General features: G+C 29.9%; 1 protein-coding gene across 1 annotated transcript in view; it reads right to left on the reverse strand.

Moving 5' to 3' along the window:
• Positions 1-24402, reverse strand: part of LOC115239302 (GTP-binding protein RAD) — a 43209-nt gene extending 18807 nt beyond the window's left edge. The window contains exons 1-3 of the mRNA XM_029813765.1: positions 24219-24402; positions 20234-21042; positions 17985-18251 (exon numbers count right to left, since the gene is read on the reverse strand). Of these exons, the coding sequence (XP_029669625.1) occupies positions 17985-18251; positions 20234-20489 (523 nt within the window). The 5' untranslated portion in view covers positions 20490-21042; positions 24219-24402. The remainder of the gene's footprint in view (positions 1-17984; positions 18252-20233; positions 21043-24218) is intronic.
• Positions 24403-27578: the final 3176 nt, after the last annotated feature.

The raw sequence follows: 27578 nt of genomic DNA on the forward strand, positions 1-27578 counted from the left end.
GCTTTATAACGGTTACCTTTCATTTCTTAAAGGTATAAAGTTATATGGTTTGGAATAACAGGTAGCAAACTTAGCGTGCGACCCATTTACAATTGACCTAGACCTTTACTGTCGGTTACCTATATCACTTATACGAATGGAAATATATCGTACCGCCCTCGTAATTGAATTATAGTAACGCGTGAACAAAGTGACTAGACTTGTACGAGACTTTAGACGTTGATAGAAAGCCATCTACCACCACGATGTAACCCCAATTAAAAATATAATTACGTATTATTAAAAGAGTAAAACGATATATTAAATTTATCATCTCTCTCTCTCTCTCTCTCTCTCTCTCTCTCTCTCTTTCTTAACGTCATCGACTATTTTTAACAGTATGTCGGCGGCTGTGGTACAGTTTGGTGAAAGTTCGTGTGATATAACATGTAAAATTGACATGTGATATTGAACGTAATACAAACATAATTATCACAAATAAAAAGAAATATTTAAAATGATAATATGATTAATATGATAGAATATCGCAATTTCTAAATTTTTACTTCTCTGAAAAATTTTATTCTTTGTTTCTAGATGTTTTTTTTTTTACGGTTGTACAATGATAATAAAATTACGACTTAATGTTTTTTATTAAAATAAATATTATTCAAAAAAATTAAAAAATTACTGTTTACGGCTGAAATGCCATTCATATTCAGTAGTTCACTTATTTTATTTATTTATAACATGATTTTTTGCGTGATCTAAATTTTAAAATGCATTATTTTACTACGCGCACCGCTTTAATAAATATATATCATTATTTATACGATATATAATCTGACTGGAGGGAAAGGTGGGATACGTGTCGATTGCAGCACATCATTGATTATTGCAAGGTAATGTCAGCTGACAGAAACGAGCTGCAGGTCGCTCTCTCTATGGGACCTCTATTTTCCATGTGTGCTTTTGATAAAAACATCACGCAACGCTCGGCTCGATTGCCGCGATATACATTCGTGCGAGCTTTTGAAAAAAAGTTATTTCACAGAGGAAAATGGGAATGTGTTCTCATTTAGTCGCACATTCGCTTATTGTGAAAACTGACGGATTTCAACGTACGAATAGCCGGCACGACAAACGCAATACAGGTGCACTGATTTGACTATCGAATAGGTGAAGTGGATTCTATTAATAAAAGTTTAAATGTTCGACGTGTGTGCAATCAACGATGACTGCCAAATCGTTTTGCGCGTACTTAAATCTGATGTTTCCGCGTTGGAAATGATTCGGAAGAAGATTTCACGATGCGATTAACTTCATCATCTTTTGATACCTTTGCGTTTGATGTTATTCTATAGCTGAGTGCTTATTTGCAGCTCTGTTGCTTTTAAAACGTTATGTTCATTGATCCAAGATGTGTAAAAGCGTCTTTGTAGGCGTCTCTTAGACTTATATTGTTTGGAATAAATTTTCAGGATAAATTGTGTAGAAAGTTCTTTATCAAATTTTAGACAGAATATCACGTTATTATTGTTGCATTTATTAGTTCATAATGTATATAGTTTAAAATATAGCTTAAGTTATTATATCTAATAATTTTAATAATTTAAATAATAATTGCTTCCTTATAGAGCAAGTTTGGTTTTTTTTTTGTTATATTTGAAATAATATATGTTAGCTTAATTAATAAATTACTTCTTTGATGTAAAAGTAATTTCTGCTTTTGCTTACTTCTATTATTAGGAGAGACAATCTTGTCCCAAATATATTTAGAATAGAAAAACTATACTGCGTAAAAAAATTTCTTAAAAATTCAAGAAAAATATTATATTTTTAATAGTTAGAAAAAATGATATTAAATCAGCATAATTGTACTGTTATATCTATATAAAAATAGATCACTTTCGTCTAAATCTCATCTAAATTTCGCATGACACATTCCAAAAATTTCTGATGACGCATATTTGGCAGTCATCAGAGGCGTTAATCGAGACGCTGATCATCTCACCCCCGTCATTCCTGCCGTAAACTATCTACACGTTCTTCCTCTAATGTTGCCTATCCGATGGGTTATCGGCCTAGAGAGTCTGAAAGTCAGTTTTACAGCAAGCGAAGCGTGTTATGGAAAACGCCCCGCTATACCTTTACACACTCCCGTGCTCACAAAATCGAGTTACATTCCGATCGATATATCCAGAGTCAATAAAAAGAATGAACAAAAATACTGCTCGTCTTTTTTCATACACATCACTATTTTTAATTTGAATACTATAGCCAGAAGGCCAAAATAAACAAGCAGAGAGAGTGTTTCTGCTTCACATAAAATGATTGTTTAATGAGTTCATTGATTATGTTAAAATATTGGATCATTAATTTAAATATATAAAAGTTATAGACATAAACATTAATTTTTATAAGTAATTAATTATTCAAGTATATATTGTGCTATTAATAATATAATAATCAGTTATGTGAAAATGTTTATGCTCAATATACAAATTTTAATTATTTTATCGGAATAAATAATTACTTTATCTAATTTAATTAAAATATCGATTTTTTATAGAAATGTTTTTTCAAAATTGCTTTAACGTAACATCATGATATTTCACGAAAAAAGTAAAGGAAAGGCAATTTAAAAAATTAATAGAATTTCTGCAATCTCCAAAATGACCAGCTACTGGCGTCAGTGAAAAATGGAAAATCTACGACACGCGATAAAAATGTAAAAAGGAAAGAAATTGAGAAACAATTGTCTTTAAAGTTATTTCTCGCAGAAAATTGCATGCTTCATTTGTCTCATACTATTGAAGAAATTTGATGATAGAAAAAACAGACATATACAATCAGCAATAAGAAAAAATTATTGGTTATCCTTTTTTTGGACGACGAATTTTGTTTGCTGCTTAAAATACTCAACGTGTGAAGTAGCAATATATTCCGCAATAATCTTAAAATAATTTATCTTTTTCTATTAATATATTACGATGATTTTTTGCCGAGTTTCAACGGTTTGAATATAGCCTAATTTTTAGCGTTTGAAAAGAATTCCCTTTTTTTTTTTGTGGTATATATATATATATATATATATGAGCTATTTTTCTTTCTCTCTATTTATATAATACTTAAAAAACTAAATCTATATGAGAACTTTTTAATAATTCTGGAGATAATTAGTTAAGTATTAAAAATATTATGAATTATACATGTAAATATTTAAAGACAATATGACAATTTGTTATTAATAACAAATATTTTCTCTTTTCTCTCTCTCTCTCTCTCTCTCTCTCTTTCTCTCATCAAATTTTTAACAATATTCGGCAACGCGTATACTATGCTAGCTTTGCACTCTGACATTTTCAAGATATTATTGTGCGAGATGGACTCTTTGTTGCCCATAAGCTTAAAAGCGTTTCGAATTCTAAAAGTTATTACTCTCGGCAAAGTACTTTCATGGTTTCCTACATACGCCTACTTATTGTAAGTGAAGAGCAAGACACAAAATCAACCAATTATCACGCTTGGGAGTGATAGGAGTGAAATTTGATTGCGAATCATGTATCAGACAGTCAAAATGATATCAACTTGTTGAATGAAGAACATTGATTCATCTTGATTATTGCGCTTGACTTCGATAAATTCCTGCGACACAAAGTCGCCGCATCGCCATGCAAACACGATGCAGAATTTCTACAACGTCCAACGTCGCGGTCAAACTCCATTAAGCAGCCGAGGGAAACGCATTTGAAAGCGCCAGCAGTGATATAGCCACTGGGTTATCGCTCTATAGGGACCAATCTACCGTCTACCAGCTGCGCGCGGTTTGTTCCCGTACAAAGGTGTGGTTGCACATCGATATATCCGAACGTGCATATGCATATGTGGTCGCACAGATACGCGAGCGTGCATACATCGACGCAAGACCCGATTCGCCCGCGGAACGCCAACTATGCGGAATCATACGCACAGATGTGAGAGAGAACTGAGAGAACGCAGGAGCGAGATTTGCCACCCACTCTCTCAGTTAGTCACTGCGGAACATCTGCATATCGATTTCGATACGCACAATCAAATCATTCCGAGGTAACAGGACGATCACCAACCCGTAAACAGCAACGGAGCTGGCACGACTACGCAGTTTAATATTTCAGAATTGGCCGTCCGTTCCTTGTCAAAGTGAAAGAGAGCAGAACAGTTTCACGTTGCAAAACGGTTCTTCCTCCGGTTCTCTCTCTCTCTTAGGTTAAAAATTCAATCGAGCAAATTAACAGATTAAATTGTCGTTCGCGATTTTTTCAGATCTGATCAACCGGCTTATTGATGGCAATCAATGTTTGTTATTTCGCGACGGGAAAGAAAAGAATAGAAAATAACGCTGATTGAAGGATTCAGCGTGAAATTTATATTAATACCTGCCGCCATTTTGCCGGCATGGTTCTTGCAAATTTTGTCACGGTTATGCGCAAACTTGCCTTAACGACGTTATTGTTCTTTATTATATCATGTAAATATATTTAACATTTTTTATACAGATGTTTTAGACTACATCACATATAAAAAAGACATAAAATTTTTAAAAGATTTTTTAAAGAAAATTTACACTCGTTACATGCATAGAATATATTCTAAAATAAATTTACATGTATATATCGGTTTAGTATATGCTTAGAAAATTTTATATAATTTTATAAACTTTTTTCTCATTAAACTTTAAACTTTATTAAAAACTATTTCTCACGCGTGATTATTCAGTTTATAAATGTTACTGCAAAAAAGCATATACGTGGGCATACTTTAAAATAAAGAAAAATAGTTGCATATAACTGCACGTATATAAGAAATGCATCATTGCACTTCTCTTTTTTTCATAAATTTGATTATACTTTATAAAAATCCAAAAAAAAAAAAAATTGAACGACATAAATAGTATCTTTCTAGATATCGATTGATGGGTTACATTGGCTCAAAGAAGTTGCAAGCCCGACGAATAATCGTCGATGCTTAAACTACGGCGGGAATATTCACCTCGGAAAGCGATTACGTTGAAAACGAAGGATCAAGTCGGCCGTAAATTTTGACGTAGATCGAGCCGCACGCTGGTATGCATCATCCTACAGCTCACATCGAAAGATTGATATGTATTTATGCAAAATCGCGCGCGGCAAAGGCGACGCGCGTCTTGTGTACATGTGATAAAGCGGAACGAGGTGGGAAATCGTAAAATGTTACGAGCCATCGTCGCCTTCGTCGTCGTACGCGGATTTCCACGAGCGAGCAATGTTTTATGGACATCCAGGAAAAGCGAAATCGATTTTCAAAACGAGCTCGACATACGATCGGGGAGAACATGTTCTTTGATTTCACGGACCGAATTTGTACAAGGTCATCATCTTACCGCGAAGCTATATTTCTCACTATGTTAATCAATAAACTATTTTCTAGGCAATTTTTGCTAGATTGCGTTGAAATGATTTTGAATACATATATTTGGATCTAAAAATTCTCAGATATATAATCTCAGCATCAATCAATTTCTTTGTATTTTCAAATTCTTAATAAATATTATAATTCCTAATTATCTGAATTTTAAATTCAAACTTTGTTAATTTTATATTCTTATTATATTTGAGAAATTTTCAAATGCTTAAATTTCCAAAAACTAAAAGATCTTTTAAATTGTACGCTTTAATCTTTAGGATGTTAAACATTTAGATTTAACTACGTTTATTTAACATAGGTATTAGTCAACAATTCGCATTTTTTTCAAAAACATAGTTTAATTAAAACATTATCTCAGACACAAAAGTTCTTATTTCATGAATTTGTCGAGAAAGTGGTATGAGTGTACATACGAGTCGACGAAGCGAAACAATAGAATGTCTGACCAGTGAGTGGACTATATCTACTGCGAGAATGCAATGGTCCTTGATAAAACAAAGGTAAAGTATGGCGGAATTGGAATAACAGCAATCTGAGAAGAACGAGCTCTCAATAATGCTCGTTTTTCATTACACGATGCATATAAAGCATTTATAAATTCGTTATATGTACTCAAATGTAAGAGGAGATAAAATTAATGCAACAAAAAATCCAAAAAATATATAACATACGACAATATCGCGAAATACTAACCGAGTTATGTTCTCATTGGCAAAATTATTTTGGTTTTGCGTTTAATCCGTAAATTTTAATGAATTTAATTATAGACAATATTTATTGAACACAGTTCTAACGAAAACGGCACCGATAATGTAACGTATCTGCGGTATATACTTCTAATAAATTGGTTATTTAATTGTGTCAAACAGTATAAAGAGGTAATGGCAGACACGGAGATGCAATTTTCATGCGTACATACGCATAAAAACGCCTACACGTCAGGACTCGTCCATCTAACGCGCAAAATGCTCGTTGAAGCTTGAAAGAAATTTTTATTGGCTCACAAGCACGTTCGTTCAAGCTTGTAATTAATAACTTTCCGTGTCGGAGAATGTTACCAGTGTCCACTCCTTGTTGCTAAGAGAGATAAATATTGCTTTAACAAATGAACTACCCAGGAGATCTCCTCTCCCTCTCTCAATGGAAGAAAAAACAAACCTTAAAATAAGCGATATTTTTCCTAGTGCAAAACTATGCATGTATGCTCTCTTATGTTATAGGCGAAACCGATATACAATTTGTTGGGCACGAATAAAAAAAATGATGTCGTTACGTTGACGTAGAAATAGTAAAACAGTGACGTTTTTATTACATATGGTAAATGGGATGATAATAAAGTGTACAGAAGTGTGACATCATAATGTTAAATTGAGCGTAGAAAAAAAGCTGACGCGTAATGACGTGGGTGAACCAGGCACAATGTGAAAGTTAGCGGAATTGATCGATGATGACGTCGCAAAAAGCAACATGTAATATTTTATTTTATCGATTGGATTTTAATCCTATGTGAACAGATTGATACGATTTTCTGCACATACAATAAGTATACCAATAAAATACGCAACGATGCAATCGTTTTTCCTCCTATTGAACTTTCGTGTTAACATATTATTTACGCCTACTGTATAAGAAGAGATGAAGGGTATATAAAGTGATAAACTTTTTACTTCAGAAAATAGAAATAAACTTTTATTTCTTCACGCTTATTCCCGATTTTCAAATAAAATCTACTAAATTTATTTTCACTATTCTAACAAAATGCAAAATAGCTTTTTTTCACTATTTGAATTATAGTTATATAAATACTATGCATGTGTGTGTGTATAAATACAAAAAAAAAGAAAATGTTAGTAGAATCAATTTATACGATATGTTTCTAACTTGGTTGAATAAATTAAGATATTAAATTGTAAAAAACAAAAAATTACATTGATTGTTTGGGAAGACAGTATCTATTATGAAGATGTGACGTGTAATAAAAATTGATATAACCAGTTGTTACGAACGTTATTTCGTGCCTCGAAGAAAAAAGATCGACCCAAATTCGTATTTGAGAAAGAGCAATCATAGTACGGCGAATGAGAGAGAAAATTGTTAGCACAGAGGGTTAAGGTCTGCAATAAGAGCACAACAAACCTTTCCTCCTTCAGCGAGGTGAGATACGACGCGCCTAATATCGCGGAAAGGTAGAACGCCGATAGGATTATTTATAGCTGCGAAAGCAGTAGTTGAGGCGCTTATAAATAAATCGTAGCAGCTGTACCGCCGATGTGTTTATCGCAAAGCAGCCGGCGCGCCCTTTGTAAACTACCAATATTAACTCAGAATAATCAAAATTACCCTTTGCAAGACTTGTTATAAAAAAGGATTATATCAAAGAATTATATAATGCTATAAATGCGTACATCTTATGCAATAATAATCTTCAAGTAATAATAATAATATAAAACCCACACACAATATTATAATACTATATTATATCGAATGTATCGAATAACGTTAACACTTAGCTCGTTTTTTTTTTCTAGTTGTTAACTGTTAAAAAATAACTATATTATCTTGCGCAGCTTTAAAAAGTGTTTGCAAACTCTTATTAAAAAGACGTTGACAGATGTTGGCAAAACATTGACACTGTGCGGACTAATTCATTTTTGCAACGTTTTAGCGCAATTTATATATACGTATATATATATATATATATATATATATGATTTTAATTGCGAAAAATTTTGAAATTGATTAAACTACTGATTTGAAAGATTTATCCCATTTTCAATTATATTCACGACATCTCGTAACATCGTATGTAAATAGAAATATATGTTGCGTATATATATATATATGTTATATGTCCAGAGAGCATTCTATCGATCTTCACTATTTCGTTGTTCATTTCTTTTATGAGAGACATTTCCCTATAGACATAGAACTATAAACAAACGAGAAAATAAACATTTAAATAAACAATTAACTTGAAATCTTTGCGACAAATATCTGAAATACTTCCTGTGAAGTTAATAAGAAACTTTTCTTTTAGCTTTTTTTCGAAAAAATAATTTCGAAATATTTAAGAACTATCCCAAAATTAGACATATTTATATCAAATGTAATCTGAATGACCATGTCTTTTTAACGAAATTTTTGGATGTACACAGAATATATAATTCGAAGAAGAAGTATCTTTCCCGATATAAGCTTTTCATTATTATAAAGAGAAATAAATCCTAAAAATATTTAATACCATTTTCCGTATATTTTATAATGGACTTTAGGCACATAGGTACTTAAACTTTTATGACCGCTTAAATTTCAACCCTCGCTTTATGCTTCGACCTGTTATATCCTTACGTTTATGATTTCCCAGTTGATATTTCCCTTCTTCCAATATCCATCAGCCTCCCTCATCTGATGAGATTTAATGTACAGCCAGGACTCGAAATAGTATGATAAATAAGAATAATAAAACGACAGATCATTTATATTGCAGTTTATATTGGCATCGATATTAATATGCGTCTAAGGCATATTGGCATGCAATCTAAGCACGGCTAACGTATATCTTGCACAGAAAATGATCGCGTTGCATCCGTAAAGTCTCTCTCGTTCGTGCATAATCGTTATTCTGTCATGGAAAAGTACGCTATGCTGAGATAAGAATATGGATTACTGGCAAGATGGATATTGTAAATACACAAATCCAGAGATTCAGAAATACGAATCCCTCATAAGCGGATTTAGCTCTCCTCTAGAAATATGTCAAGAAAGATAGGGCATAATAACAAACATAAATAAAAAACATGTTGCAAGAAAATTGATAGATATGCGTACTAGAAATATATACTCTTTATACTATAAAATACTGATGGCAATGATAAAAATATTTTAATATACGAAGATCATTCACGTCAAAACCGGAATTTAATTTTTAGACAGGTAAAGAAATAAAATTATGACCAATAAAGAACATTTATTTTTCAATGTAATCTCTATTTACATCACAGCATTTTTGCCATCGATGTACCAATGCGTTAATACCGGCAGATAAGAATCTGATCTGAAATTCAGTCATTATGAAATCTATTTGTGTCCATTATTTCGATAACAAAGCGTTTTCGGCCTAATATTCATAGAAATATTTGTTCATATTTTTTATCCAGGAACATGTTCACGAAGTTTTAAAACATACTTATGACTCACCCTGTATATAGATATATGGATACATATTTTCAATAAAAAAATGCTCTATATAAGAAAAAAATATCTCATGTATATATCATAAATGTATATCTTTCTTGTACATGAAACTTGCTTAAGACAACTTACTTAAAGACAAGTTTTCCCATGCTTTCCTAGAAATTTTTCAAGAAATTTAAACCATACAAGCAAGAAATATTTTTGCCCGTGGTACTTTTTACTCGTGATATTATCGTGGATCACTGTTGTCGAGTAAGATGTGCGTCCAAAACAATTAGATCTCAAATACTTCTTTCAAAAATCTCTTGCTTCTAGGAAACATCTCTCGTGAAAATGTAATAGATCGAAAAGAAGTACGTGTCAGATTGCATTACCTTTTAGCCTCGAATTTACGCACCGATGAAATGTCAAGGAACATCTCGCTTATTTTCTCAAACTTTCTTTTCAATCTTCTTTTCTTGATTCTAACGCGCATGTTTGTGACACCATCGTTTTTGTAATGCATCATCTTTTAATTTGCATAATTATATACGCATTTATCTATTTGACTTGTTTTATTTTCTTTTTTTCGTACAATTCCTCCTTAACAAACGCATCCTTCGAAATAGAGAGAATCTCGATGTATTTCTTTTTTTCACAAAAAAAAATATACAAATTTGTCTTGATCTGATAATACACACAAAGATATAATTAGATATATTAAGAATTGAATAACAAGATTTAAACCAATATTTTTAGAAAATATTTTAATGAATTGACAACTTTTAACAATTCCTAGAAATTATAAATATCGATATTTTTAAGCCATATACTATTCTCATTTAATAAATTTAAATTTAATGTTCCATGCATTTTTGACAAGAAAAACGTGTAAAATGAATAATGATTTTTCAGCATTCTCCCAATATACATATATATTGAATTCGTAATTAATATTGGCAAGAAATCAACGTTCTACAATACAAATGTAACAGGTGGTTGAATTCGATTTACGATGAATCAGCTTGAGACAGCAAATGATTTACAAAGACAAATGAGTCTGTAAAAGATGTGAGAAATGAAAGATAAATTTGATCACTTGAAAAGTTGTTCGAGTAGAAATAATAGGTCCATTCCACACATATTTGTCGTTTCACTTATATTTTTGACTTCATAAAAACTGTTACTCTCTGATAAAATAGAATTAGCATCATCAAGTTGAAAACTTAATTAATGTTAATCTAAAGAAGCAGCTGCGATTGTAAGTGGTATTTCTGTGCATGTCGAAATATACTTTATGTCGTGAAAAAAGTGCGTCTCGTCAGAAAACATAAAATGACTTACGATTAAACTTTTATAAATTTACATTAATGAAGAAGTTTAATCACCATCAGAAGACGGTGCACAATTTATAATTAACAGATACAAACACAAACATACCAATTTTATGATATATTATGTGAACAAAAAACCGCTATATTAGCAAAAATTATACACTCGTAAATTAAGTATTTATTAATGTAATAAATAATAATTGTTAGTGTAATAAATACATATTTATATTTATAATTATTTTATATTTCTCTAAATAATATTTTTAATTAAAATACAAATATCAATAAATATTATTAAATAAATAAAACATCAGAAGTTTATTTTCTAATAGAAAAAAATTCCATTTATTATGAAAGAGATGCTTCTAGATAGAAAGAGAATATTTCCATAAAGAATTCCAGGAAAAAAATTTCTTCTGAGGTATTAGAAGTGCAAACTGTTGATCCATTCATCAACAGATTCTTCTCAGGCAGCAGAGCTAACTTGATTAATCATAAAAGGTACGCGATAATTAGTCGGTCGAATTACATGTGCAAATAATTGCATACATTGATATCTGTAAACATATGCGTACTTAATGCAATTTCGATGAAAATACATCGACAGGCAATTTCTAAGCATTTTGCAAATTTCTCATACATTTTTGCGTATCTTTTAATATTATTAGTATTTACAAAAATCTCAAATATATAAAAAATGTAATGTTACTTAATCAAAGAAAAACTTAAAATTACATTATGAAGAAGAAAATGTGGGTATTTTGTATAATATTATATATATATATATAATATGCTGTTTCTGCAAAATATTTTTTGCTGACTATAATCATACACACACATAATCATTTTTTGCTAACAGTATAAAAATGATAATTAGCAAAAAATATTTCACAAAAACAGCATATTATATATATATGTATATTTACACAATATCCACAGTTTCTTCTTCATAATGTAATTTTATGTTACATTATTAAATATAACACATCATAAATAAATATTCATTGAGTTAAATGTCAATACCAATCTAACCAACACAATAGAAAAAAATAGACTTATATGCAGATTGAAATTTGCATAGCGTCGTTCAATAAAACTTTGTTTTCAATTATAAAACAAACCAGAGAATCGTTAATGCAAACTGATTCAGATCAACTGCATCAGATCATAGTTTGTATTGTTATTAAATTATTTGTATAGAGTAAAACAATAATGGCAAGCAATATCGCAGAGGAATTTCGAGAAATTGTTTATCTCGATAGGTCATTTTGTATAATATTATATATATATAATATGCTGTTTCTGCAAAATATTTTTTGCTAACTATAATCATACACACACATAATCATTTTTTGCTAACAGTATAAAAATGATAATTAGCAAAAAATATTTCACAAAAACAGCATATTATATATATATGTATATTTACACAATATCCACAGTTTCTTCTTCATAATGTAATTTTATGTTACATTATTAAATATAACACATCATAAATAAATATTCATTGAGTTAAATGTCAATACCAATCTAACCAACACAATAGAAAAAAATAGACTTATATGCAGATTGAAATTTGCATAGCGTCGTTCAATAAAACTTTGTTTTCAATTATAAAACAAACCAGAGAATCGTTAATGCAAACTGATTCAGATCAACTGCATCAGATCATAGTTTGTATTGTTATTAAATTATTTGTATAGAGTAAAACAATAATGGCAAGCAATATCGCAGAGGAATTTCGAGAAATTGTTTATCTCGATAGGTCATTTTGTATAATATTATATATATATAATATGCTGTTTCTGCAAAATATTTTTTGCTAACTATAATCATACACACACATAATCATTTTTTGCTAACAGTATAAAAATGATAATTAGCAAAAAATATTTCACAAAAACAGCATATTATATATATATGTATATTTACACAATATCCACAGTTTCTTCTTCATAATGTAATTTTATGTTACATTATTAAATATAACACATCATAAATAAATATTCATTGAGTTAAATGTCAATACCAATCTAACCAACACAATAGAAAAAAATAGACTTATATGCAGATTGAAATTTGCATAGCGTCGTTCAATAAAACTTTGTTTTCAATTATAAAACAAACCAGAGAATCGTTAATGCAAACTGATTCAGATCAACTGCATCAGATCATAGTTTGTATTGTTATTAAATTATTTGTATAGAGTAAAACAATAATGGCAAGCAATATCGCAGAGGAATTTCGAGAAATTGTTTATCTCGATAGGTCATTTTGTATAATATTATATATATATAATATGCTGTTTCTGCAAAATATTTTTTGCTAACTATAATCATACACACACATAATCATTTTTTGCTAACAGTATAAAAATGATAATTAGCAAAAAATATTTCACAAAAACAGCATATTATATATATATGTATATTTACACAATATCCACAGTTTCTTCTTCATAATGTAATTTTATGTTACATTATTAAATATAACACATCATAAATAAATATTCATTGAGTTAAATGTCAATACCAATCTAACCAACACAATAGAAAAAAATAGACTTATATGCAGATTGAAATTTGCATAGCGTCGTTCAATAAAACTTTGTTTTCAATTATAAAACAAACCAGAGAATCGTTAATGCAAACTGATTCAGATCAACTGCATCAGATCATAGTTTGTATTGTTATTAAATTATTTGTATAGAGTAAAACAATAATGGCAAGCAATATCGCAGAGGAATTTCGAGAAATTGTTTATCTCGATAGGTCATTTTGTATAATATTATATATATATAATATGCTGTTTCTGCAAAATATTTTTTGCTAACTATAATCATACACACACATAATCATTTTTTGCTAACAGTATAAAAATGATAATTAGCAAAAAATATTTCACAAAAACAGCATATTATATATATATGTATATTTACACAATATCCACAGTTTCTTCTTCATAATGTAATTTTATGTTACATTATTAAATATAACACATCATAAATAAATATTCATTGAGTTAAATGTCAATACCAATCTAACCAACACAATAGAAAAAAATAGACTTATATGCAGATTGAAATTTGCATAGCGTCGTTCAATAAAACTTTGTTTTCAATTATAAAACAAACCAGAGAATCGTTAATGCAAACTGATTCAGATCAACTGCATCAGATCATAGTTTGTATTGTTATTAAATTATTTGTATAGAGTAAAACAATAATGGCAAGCAATATCGCAGAGGAATTTCGAGAAATTGTTTATCTCGATAGGTCATTTTGTATAATATTATATATATATAATATGCTGTTTCTGCAAAATATTTTTTGCTAACTATAATCATACACACACATAATCATTTTTTGCTAACAGTATAAAAATGATAATTAGCAAAAAATATTTCACAAAAACAGCATATTATATATATATGTATATTTACACAATATCCACAGTTTCTTCTTCATAATGTAATTTTATGTTACATTATTAAATATAACACATCATAAATAAATATTCATTGAGTTAAATGTCAATACCAATCTAACCAACACAATAGAAAAAAATAGACTTATATGCAGATTGAAATTTGCATAGCGTCGTTCAATAAAACTTTGTTTTCAATTATAAAACAAACCAGAGAATCGTTAATGCAAACTGATTCAGATCAACTGCATCAGATCATAGTTTGTATTGTTATTAAATTATTTGTATAGAGTAAAACAATAATGGCAAGCAATATCGCAGAGGAATTTCGAGAAATTGTTTATCTCGATAGGTCATTTTGTATAATATTATATATATATAATATGCTGTTTCTGCAAAATATTTTTTGCTAACTATAATCATACACACACATAATCATTTTTTGCTAACAGTATAAAAATGATAATTAGCAAAAAATATTTCACAAAAACAGCATATTATATATATATGTATATTTACACAATATCCACAGTTTCTTCTTCATAATGTAATTTTATGTTACATTATTAAATATAACACATCATAAATAAATATTCATTGAGTTAAATGTCAATACCAATCTAACCAACACAATAGAAAAAAATAGACTTATATGCAGATTGAAATTTGCATAGCGTCGTTCAATAAAACTTTGTTTTCAATTATAAAACAAACCAGAGAATCGTTAATGCAAACTGATTCAGATCAACTGCATCAGATCATAGTTTGTATTGTTATTAAATTATTTGTATAGAGTAAAACAATAATGGCAAGCAATATCGCAGAGGAATTTCGAGAAATTGTTTATCTCGATAGGTCAAGGCGGCCTTATTGTTGATTTATCTGCTGACCTAAACCACTACCTTCGCCCAGAATGCATGTTTCGTTCTTAAACGGGAACTTCCTGGGATTGATTAACAAGCAGGTAAGCAAACAATCTGAACTGGGTGAGGAATTCCATATCACTTTAACGTAAATTCAATCGCTAACTTTGCGCACTGCATTTCATCTCCGTTCCAAGAACTATCAAAGAGCAAAACAGTAGAATTACACAATGCAAAAGCGATCGGATAGAATATCAACCATATGCGGGATATTGGAAACGTTTATATACGATATCTCGCTTTAATAGCATTAAATTTCTATGACAGATTTTTTGACCAAGTTATGAAGTTAATTTCTGTAGAGAGAGAGAGAGAGAGAGAGAGAGAGAGAGAGAGAGAGAGACGGTGGGGGGAAGGAGAGAGAGAAGAAAATATATAAAGAAATTATTTTTTCTAAAATTTTAACGTCTAGTTTTTAACATGTATGTAACATATTTTTAAATTAAAAATTTAATAACATCCATTAAAAAATACGTTAATTATAATTTAAAAATAATCGTCAAATTTGGAATAGATTCTTGTAGATATCGACGTCAATTATAACTACTTTATTTTTGTTTATCTTGATTGTATCGATGTTCTCTTTCCTGCTATGAATCTCTTTCTCTCTCTCACTTTATTTTTCTCACTTATATATTTCTGGTTCAGCTTTTCATAAACTACACATACGAGACAGACTCGCAGAAGAAATATAACGACTGAATAAATACAACGAGTAAATATATTTTAAATGTATTTTTGTTATCGTTCTACCTCCATGTGGATTATTCGCGATTCCATAAACAACGCGATGGTCTAAATAAATTCCGCAATGTTTTAGTTATAAGATTAAGATTTGCTAGAATTTTGGAGAGAGGTATTAGATAAACATGTATATATTACATATACACGTAACTGATATTTACACGCTTATATATTCGTCAAATTTGGAATAGATTCTTGTAGATATCGACGTCAACTATAACTACTTTATTTTTGTTTATCTTGATTGTATCGATGTTCTCTTTCCTGCTATGAATCTCCTTCTCTCTCTCACTTTATTTTTCTCACTTATATATTTCTGGTTCAGCTTTTCATAAACTACACATACGAGACAGACTCGCAGAAGAAATATAACGACTGAATAAATACGAGTAAATATATTTTAAATGTATTTTTGTTATCGTTCTACCTCCATGTGGATTATTCGCGATTCCATAAACAACGCGATGGTCTAAATAAATTCCGCAATGTTTTAGTTATAAGATTAAGATTTGCTAGAATTTTGTTTAAATATGTAGAAGAAGAGGATTAAATAAAAAATGGCAATCTTGTTTCAATGTTAACATATTAGTTTTTGTATCATCAGCAAAATCTATTTCTTTATTTACTATCTACTGTTTATTTCTAGTAAACTATTTTATAAGAGTTAAAATTTGAAGTTTAGAGTAACTCAGTTAAATGTTAAAAATTAAAAATTATATTTTTAAATTTATAACAAAAGAGAAAAGGAAAAGATTGATTTTTATTTCTCTTAATTATACAAAAAATTTTAAAGTTTAAAAAGATGCACACATTGTTTAAGATATTCTATCCTGAAAATTCAACCGAAATTCGTTGTGAACTTATATCACGTGTTTACACAATTATTGGAACATTTTGTTATAAATTAATATAGCGCATTCTATATCAATGTAAAATATGGATAAATTTCATTAAATAATTGCAATTTTAAATAAAAACTGTTAATATAAACAGTATTTCATGAAGTTAATGGTATGCCGTAAAATCATTTAATCGATTTGTTTGACATTGTACCTCATTACGAAACTATTCAAAAAATCAACAGTTGCTTCGCCCACGTAATTACCGATACTTTCGTGGTAAATCTAGAATGTTTGTACAATGTTGAAAGCTAACAATAATTTATGCAAAATAGCGAACCGTACACACGCTAAAAAAGTTTATATCGCTTTTACTATTAAGCATACTTCAATTATTTATGAAATATTTGGAAAACTAGAGTAATGAGAAGCAGAATCTAGAAAATATTTATAAAGATAAGAAAAATTTAACATGAAAATTATTCGACAGAAATATTTGATATATTGCAAAATTCGGTAATTTAAATAAAATATTATATAATGCGTAGATCTCAGAGGAGTCAAGAAACATGGAGATTTAAAAATCTGCCTACTCAAAGATCCTAAAATGTGCAGCTTAAATCATCCCTTAAGAAAATATAAAACCAAAAAACACGATATCGTCTGGATACAGTATATATTTATCTTCAAGATTCAAAACTTCGAGATTCTAAATTGTATTAGAATCAATTAATTTATTATTAAGTAAAACGATATATAACGAGTCCCTTATAATAAAATTCATAGTTATTACACATATTTTTTATAACTTTGTGAGAATTGATCGCTTTTTCAACATTTGTGTAATAACTATTAATTTTATCATTAGAAGCTTACATTATACGTGTTGTCATTTTATTATATTTATTTTAATTATCTTATTTCATCTTTATCCCCAATGTTACTCTGTTTTCTAATCCTTTAATAAACAATTCACGTCACATATTTATCCAATATGGGGTTTCTATCAAATTCATCATATGCGCAAAATAATCCAGGCCGAAATTTTACTCCGATATTTTTATGTAAAAAGTAAAATCTGTTGTTTACGTTTACAACAAATGGAAGAGAGTTATTTCTGACCTTTACTGGTGAGACTAAAGCTACGGAGCCTGTAACTATCCTCATCTTCGCCTTCCTCTCGCGGTGGCATCTGAGACGAGACGTCGGGCACGTCCAGAAAGGCGTTGCTCTTCCTCTGATGTGTGTGATGCATACTTTGTCCCCTTCGGCTCCCTCGTCTTCTAATCCCCGGACTGACGTCATTCTCGGTGAGTCTGGGTTCGCTGCTGCAGTGAGCTGACTTCATACCCCCTTCATGATGATGATGATGATGATGATGGGCGGCGGCTGAAATCGACATAGGCAAGATACATATACTCGATACCGGATGTAGATGTAAAAGCTTTACCACAAAAATATGCAACACCTTTAGCAAATTATAATGATAACATTGTACACCATATGCAGGTGATCTTCAAAATATAATATCAATATCAATTGATATTAATGGCTTGATTTAATTTCAATTATATTAATAAGTCAAATTGATTAACCGCAAGTTAATTACGCTAAAACTTTTTGTTTCGCAATATAAGTACTAAAACATAATTACTTAAAAAGAATGTGGAATTAAAATAAAATGTAATAATTTATTATGTCGTTTTAATTTATAAATAACTAAAATATGCACCAAACTTTTTATGATTATATTACTAACCTTAGACTATCTGTTTTCAAATATTATTTGTATGTACATGCATTTTATGTAAAAGTAAAATAATAATATATACATTTATATAGAAAAAATATATTGATTTTTATCTTTTCGTGAAAAAAAAGTTTAATTTTTACAGAAATACATTGTTTCGTGCAATACGTTGCTGCAAAAATATGTAGATTTTACAATGGAGAAAACGCAAACCTATTTAAAAAAAAGCTGATAAAACTATTCTAAAAAACTCTTGATAATCAATGAATAGAGAACGAATGTGTTTGTTTCCGATTGCGCGTCGATCGAGTTTTTTTCAGCAAACGCTCGAGAGTAAAGCAAAGAACGGAGCACATTTTTCAAAGGTATTACACCTATTACATCGCAAAGTTAGCACGTGGAAAGCCAAGTGATATAAGTATAAGAGAGCCAGGGAATAAACCTAAACGACGTGAAAAGAGAGACGAGCGAACTCAGATCGCGGAACACATTTTCGAATATCTGCTTCACTTAATCGCAAAGTTTATCGAACAGATAAATTCATTCGCTCGTTTTCCTAAAAATTCAAGGAAGCAAAACCTTTGTTGTCCGCTACACGCGCGATTGAAAATAACCTTTGGAATCAGAATTGAATTCTACATTTATGATAGAAAACATAATCTAAATAATCAATTAAATATAATTTAAAATTGTGATAATTAATATTTATAATAATAAGAAATATATACCAAGAAAATATATCATATACCAAGGAAGATTAAAATATTGTTTAAAAATATTTTATTAAAGTTTTAAGTTTAACAAACAGTAGCGGAGAATTTAATTAATTAAAACTCGTAGTCTCTTATTTATTTTACATTGTATACAAATAATACAGTTACTGTTTTAATTATTTTTGTTTTTTGTTAATATATATCTCCTTATTTCTCAACGTATATTGTATAGGAAAGCGAAAACACCTTACAACGCGAATTTATCTAGTTTCTAAACTTACGAAGACGTCGTGGCACGATGAAACGTATTCAGACTGTCAGTGACCTACTAGCCAAATCTATGTACGAGAATAGCAGTCGCAATGATTTCAAGAACTCACGCGGGACTAAAGCGCATTACCGATGCAATATTGTAAGCTTCTGAATACACTTTGCTCTTTCGCCAGAAGGGTTTGTACGTCATCGATGACGTACCCACGAATTTATCGGGCGCCGTCAAAGTCATGTCCGGTCACCGCGCCACGCAAACGTGAAATAGACTTTCACATACCTCGAGATTTAATCTCGGTAATTTAATCTCAGATTTATTCATATCTTGATTATTGACAGAAAGCTAGACACGCGAAACAATCGTTTGACAACTCAAGCATTCGAATATGTAGTCATTCACAAAGCGAAAAATGAATTATTGATAAACAGAATAATCGACAAATTTCAGATTGCCTTAAAAATTAAAGAAGAAACTATCAATTACTAACAAATTAGTCAATAATGCTTTTGTTTATATAATTTTAAACTTTTTAAAATTCGTGAAGCTCTAAACCCTTTTAAGAATTATAAATGTAAATTAGAAGGCAAACTCCTACGCAACGTTATTTATCTCCCATTCCTGCCATCACTACCGTTACCTTGAGCAGCGGCACGGCGACGGATGCTTTTATTTCCGCCGGAAACACGGGCGCTCTGAGATCTTGTAGCTGGCCTTCGTCTTCTCGTGGGTGTACTACTATCCGGTGTTCCACTGCCGCTATCTCTTTCCCGTTCCCCTCTCTCCCTTTCTCGGACTCCCGAGGGTGGCACAGCTTCCAACATTTGCTCCATACTCGAAAATCCCGGGGCACAAATCGAAGCCGATCTAGTCTTCCGGCGAAGCGAGTCCGCCATTCTTTCAAATTGCCACCACTGTTTCTTCTATTTAAGTTCACCGATTACGATCCGGAAGTTTTGTCTTATGTATATTGACGATTATATCTTGCGATTATCTCTCTTATCCGGATTTCCCAATGTAATTTTCTTCTTTTCCGCGGATTACCTTTGAAAATCTCGCTGAAATATTATTCTCATTTTTTACTTATTGATCACAAAGTACTGAGAACTATATATGTGCTGTATAATTTATATTGTTCATTTTATACTGAGCACTATTTTTATTATTGTTCTCTTTCACACTTACAAAACACGAACATTTGCAGACGTTTTTATTTGCAATTATTTCTTTCAAAGTTCTTCGCGGAAAACGTAGTGCCACGTATGATTTTCGGAATGTTTCTCTAACATGAGTGTCGTGGAATATCCGTTCGTAAGATTCGATTATCGACAAAAGTGCCAAGTATACACTCGAGAAAAGGTATCCTCGAACGAATTGCGTGAGAATGGCACGACGTCACATCGACGGATTTTGTCTCGTATGAAAGAAAGCCTCACGCTCTCCTTGGTTCTACAAATAGAATATAGGAAGTTGAATTCTTTTTTGGCCACGTGCGCGCAAATGAAACGGACGGGGTAATTACGGCAGCTTTAAATCATGCCTCTCCTAAAATCAGTGAAATAGCTGGTGTTTATGTTTCTTTTTTTTATGCTCGTTTCCCTTCTCGCATTTCTGCCGTCGTTACTTTGCCGTCGGTACTTCCCACAGGAAGTGAGCTCGCGTGCTAATTAGACCAACCCCGTCGATTAATGACTCGATTATCCCGCATGTTGCGATCATGACTTTGAAGGCGCATATAAATATTAGTAATACCGTACAGTCTCTTTTGAATCAGATTTGAACATTTATTTTACTTAAAAAAATTAATTAAAATAATATTTCAAATGTGTAATAAATGCCGCTTCAATCTCTTTATATAAAAATATAATTTGGGAAAGACAATTGTATATATCATATAACATCCAAATAAATTATTTAAAATTAACTTTATGTTACGTTACATGTATATTAATACATATATGTTAATTGTAATAAATAATTTTTTATATTATTTATTATAATTTGATTATAAATAAATTATAAATGATATTATATATAATTATAAATAATGTCATAAATATTATAACCTGTAATTAAGAAAATAAACCATTTACCATTTTACCTTATTAATCATATAATTTTCCAATTTAAAATATAAATTTGCGTTTTGAAATTAGTTTGGACAAATAATGTTAGGCTTACTATTAGTCAAATTTAATTGGCAGATTTACGCGATCGGAAACTGTTTCTGATTAAATGAGATAAAGATCGATAACAATATCAAGTACGTCGAGTTAACAGCATCCGAAGTTTCATGGAACACGATGCAATCGAAAGACAGCTGTATAGGCTGTCGAAACTGTCGAAGAGTTAGTGAACAGTGAACGGGATACAACGGAAAGATATCGGTGCGCGAAGACGTTCCAGCAACTATAATCGAGTATTGACAAAAGTAAGCTCAGCCTGTACCAATACAATTTCACGACAACACCTTATTATTGTGCTCTGTCTTGGATAAAGTTTGTTTCTGTCATGCAATTTATTTTAAAGCTCAACAGAGTACTAAGGAAATTAAATGTGTCTTGTTGTTGAGAGTAATAATCTTTTCATCCCAATAATATTTTATGCATGCGCATTGTAGTTTTATAAAATAATATAGTCTAATTAATTATCTGATTATGTATAACAAATATTTTTTACATTGAAATTCAATTATGTTATATCGATAATGTTGAAACACAAAATATCAATTTAATGTTTTATGTTAAATATATTTAATATTTTCTCCTCTATATCTGCCACTAATTTAAAAAATATATTATATATTTTTTTAGTTGTTGGAATAAAGAACAATAAATAAAGGAACATAAAAAATTAACAAAGAATTTTTTTTTTTATTATTTTATATTTTGCTTTTTATAATTTTTTATCATTTTTGGCAAATTAAATAGCAAAAAAAATATTTTTTTCTGGAATATAAGATTATTTTACGTCTGCTATTACAATTACAGAGAATTCTCATCTACAAAATAATATTAACAAAGAAATATCTTCAATAAACGTGAAATATTGCAAAACAAGCTTTATTTAAAGTACTGCCCTTTCCTCTGAGAGATTATGTATGCACGCAAGAATGCGTTTATTATAAGCAAGATTAAGTAGAGAAACTCAAGCTTTATCTCTTCTTACTGACACAAGAGTAAAGAAAGGTCTTATAGACTTCTCATCGATATTGTACATTAAATCGATAACCATAAGCGTTTTACGTACTCACGCAACATAATTCTACATTATGACATCAAAGTTATAAACTGTCGTAAAAGATATTGTTATTCACCATTATTATGAAACTTTGATACTTTCGCCACTCATAATTTATCGTTACCTTAACTGTTGTATCATTATCATAATAAATGATACTTGGATTTTTATAATACAGACATTAAAAAGATAACAAAAATATATATAAATCAAGTTATTTTAGCTATTGTAGTTATTTTAATTTCATTTAATTTTATTTTTGTTCACATCTATAGTATAAAATTAAATAATCCTTTAGTTATGCTTCCCTGTTTTTTCGCATGTAATAATAATTACTCTATATATATATTATTTAATAATTATTATCTTGTAGATGCAATTGTTATAAAACATTAATTGAATTACTCAATGGTGCTGCTGTTAATAACTCCTATTTTAAAACTTTTTTTTATTATTAAGATCTAATTCAGACGCAAAAATCAAAATAAACAAATAATATCATGTTTATATAATATTTCAAAATATGTTAAGTATTAACCTGTTTTTTATTAACACTTTTTTATTAACACTTGAGACTCTAAATTGAACCGTTTATCTTTATAAAGCACTCTTTTGTCTATTTTTTCCAATTGAGGATTCTCATTTCTCGGCAATAATTGAATCATTTATTTTAAAGAATTTTAAAACAAAAACAATTTTTTCAAAATATCACGAGTTTGAATGAAATACGAATAACACACAAGTCGTTTTTAAACTACATTGAATATATCTACTTTTAAAATAACAATAATACGTTATATTTTTTTGTACATCCAGTATTTGAGATATTTTATTATCCTTACAAAAAAGAGAGAGCAACATAGGTATAATTATTTGTCCGTTAAAAAATACAAATGTGTTACTTTTTAATTTAATTATTTAATGTTACTTAACTCGCCACGGAAAAGTTAAGGATAAAATAGCGAGACATTGTGCACCCTTAGAGAATTTCAAAATAGAAGCATCAGTTTTTTTCTCCACGGGCGATAATCACTCCTCTCTCTTCGTTGATTTATTTTACCCCACGATTAATTATAGATAGTTTTGCATAAGTCTTCTCGAGGAGAAGCATAAACATCTCCGCCGATCTATCCCCCCATATGTTCGCCTGCATATCTCATTCCCCCCGGAGCTTAGCCGTAATTATCCCCCTTTTTCGATACCCGATAACCTCTGCCCTTTAATCGCACGTGATTATATCACAGAGATAATTCGCGTATTTCCTCCGTCTTGAGACATTGCTCCGAGATATCGCGGCGTTTTCTCACGCCTTCTTCTCTTTCCCCTTTTCGCATAATTAAGGATTTTCCCGGATCGACTTGCCGCGCATGGTGATCGATCTTTACCACTTTAGGCCGTCGACGATTGTAGGATCTCCTCTTGTCATTTTTTTTTTCTCTTCGTCTCTCTCCGCAGTCGCGCGATGAATCACATGTCTCAACCGCTCACACGCGAGCGCAACTAGACCGACACGATGCACGTCCGAGGATGCGCGGCGCACTGAGAGCAGCCCGGCATCGCGACTACCGCCAGGGTGAGAAGCGACACCAGGCGTTGGCGTCGGCTCTCTTGCACGCCCTCGTCACCGACCACGACGAAGACCACGAAAACCACAAAGATGACGACGAACTTGGCGCGTGTCCAGCTTTGCGAGCTTTTCGGAGAACGCATCGCGGGGGAAACTACCGGAAATCGCAAGATTTGCATCTAGCAAAGAACCGTATTGATAACATTGTTTTAGCGCAATACATTAATTATTTAAGTCTAACTTAACCAGACGTATTATTGCGTGTAAGAGACGGAAGAAACAAATAATATTTACAGAGAAAGGAAAAATAGCAATCTAAAAAAGCTTGGTGTGCTTCAATTCTTTATGAATGACATCTGCTTTAATGAATTCTATGAAAACTTTATCTTTATTAGATTGATGACACTAAATTAATATGATTTTCAACTTCTTAGTAAGAAAAGTCATTACTCTATTTTGTGATAAAAACTTTCTTTGTTTTTAGCGTGGAAAATACATCTAAATAATATCCGCTAGATATTCAATCAAAAATAAAATTGCTATAAAGATATTCAGAATAAGATTTTTCCTCGAGTTTAATAATTTTGAATGAACACGGAATAAATTTTTAAAGAAAGTAAAAGTTAAAAAAAGTTAAAAAGTAGTGTTATTAATCGTTATATAACATAATCTGTTAAATAATTTGCTGATATATTCATATGTAATATTCATGCTCTCATGCCGTAGTTTCCAGTAACTGAATAATGTTATTAAGTGAATAATAAGCTACAAATTTTAATCAAAACATATGTAAATTATGAAAAAAATCATAATTTATTTTATCTTGTATTATTTCATATCATGTTATCAAATTTTTTTTTAATTTTTTTAATATTATCTGGACAGTATCAATCGGATCGCTTAACATTTTTTATATGTGTTCGATATTTTTTGTATATATATATAAAATAATTTTAAATACTCTTAAATTATAGGAAAATATTTATTAAACAACAAATAATGTGTGATTTTATTATTGTATCGCCACCTCACTATCTGTAAACTGATCCAAATGACACATCATGATATTTGTTTTAAGCATCAACTTGCTTAAATTCTAGCAATAGGTGATGAAATCTGCGAAAGCTGATTCATATCTTTTCGCGAGAAGGCTACAATTTTAAATTGTTTCAGAAAAATTATCATTGCAATACCTTTAATCTCGCATCTTGGTATTATATCTTGTCCAAAGAAATCTATCATCTTTGTTTTATATAAACAATGTGCTTAATCTGCTTGCTTATTCATGGTTTATTTTACATAGTTAGCGTGCTTAATTGTGAAAAACATTGCATCACTATTCCAATAAAATAACTCACTATTTCAATAAGTATAAGTTAATTTCAAAAGAAATTGATTATTCTTTACATTCTTTTTATATAAAATTTAAGGAAGAAAGAAATTATGCCAATCATTTAATGATAATTTCATTAACAAATTCTAATGTAATCAATCAAGATAAAATAATTAAGAAAACAGAACATATTCTTGAAATTAATTAAGTAATTACAAGACTTAATTTTTATCATCACTTACATTGTTTTTCACGATGTGTTTGCGTATTATAACAAGCAAATTCCCAGAAGATACGTGTTCTCAAAATGTGCAAACAAGAATAGAATTCCGAACTACGATGTTGATTATCAGTTCAAGAAGAAGATATCCGCAGATATAAGCTGAAAAGATAACAATCTCCAATTTCACACAAAAGCAGTTTCGCAATTTTTCGTCGAAAAAGTATCTACATTTTATCATAGAAAAATATGTGATTCTATATCCGTACTAATTCTTAGATTTCGCCTTAATAAATTAGTGCATTTACAAGTATAGAGAGATATCTGTATTAATGCTCAATTAGTTTTTATTTCCATTAAAGTGAATGTATTATCTTTAACAAATCGTAATTAAGTAAGCTTTTTCAGAAATTACAATTTAAGAAAGCAAAAAACATCTTTTATGTTAAAGTATATTAAAATATAAAATATTATTAATAAAAAGCATTTTATATAAAATTATTGTGTAATAATACTTCAAATTTTTAAGCACTAATTATTTTAACTTATCATCTAAATTTGATAATGATTTAAATTTGTATCTGTGGTCAAAAACTCATATAATACTTAAAATATTTCAATTTTGATTTGCTAATTTTAGAATGGTTTTACAATGTATATTAAACTTTCTTAACTAAATTCTTTATCAACAACATTGAAAGTTAACATTAAGATGAAAAAATAACAGTATTATACACTTTAAAGAAACATATAAAAAAATATTTGCGTGACGTAAAAGTACAGATATTTAGACATAAAATTTAGGCACGTTTTTTATTTTACAATTTAATTATAATTATCTGTAAAATTCATTCCTATTGTGAAAGGTATTATTTATCAGCGTCGCTTTTTTTTATTCTGTTCCGTCCGTTCGTCTGTTCAACATTAGACTAAACGGCGCGTGGTATATTTTTAACTTGTAGCGGTTTAAAGCTATTTTAAGACAAAGCCGAATCAACACAATCTTCTCCACCTTCATGATTTCTGTTTCCCGTTTTTTTTTCTTCAGCCTTTCTCTCTTTGTATTTCTTCCAATTTCTTTTTTTTTTTTTTTTCATCCCTGAAAGAAACGCTTTTTCTCTCGAGCGTGCTATTTCTTTGACAACGATGACTTGATGCTACTTTCTCGGTATAAATATTCGCACAGCTATTCTCAATGTACCAGAAATAAACTTTTAAGTGTAAGAGAAAGAAAGGATCACGTTTATATGGACCATTTAAGAGGCTCATGAACGGCCGAACAAATTTGTGCAAATTTTAAACAGTTTTTTGTTTGTAACTGTCAAGAAAATTTATTCAATATGGCAAAAATTCTTAATGTTTTTTGCGATCCTTCTTTATTGCGTCAAAAGACGACTTACAATCGACTATGCTGCTGAATTTACAATTGGGATCTTATTTACTGAACAATAAAATATGATTTAGACAAAGACTATTTCAGAATTTCTGTTCTTAAGTTTAGTAATAAATGCTTTAAATAATTTGCAACTTGAGATTTTATTTACTGAATAATCAAATATGATTTAGGCAGAGATTATTTCAGAATTCCTGTTCTTAAGGTTAGTAATAAATGCTTTAAATAATTT

This window comes from Formica exsecta, unplaced genomic scaffold, assembly GCF_003651465.1.
Source record: "Formica exsecta isolate Colony F162 unplaced genomic scaffold, ASM365146v1 scaffold37, whole genome shotgun sequence".
NCBI lineage: Eukaryota > Metazoa > Arthropoda > Insecta > Hymenoptera > Formicidae > Formica > Formica exsecta.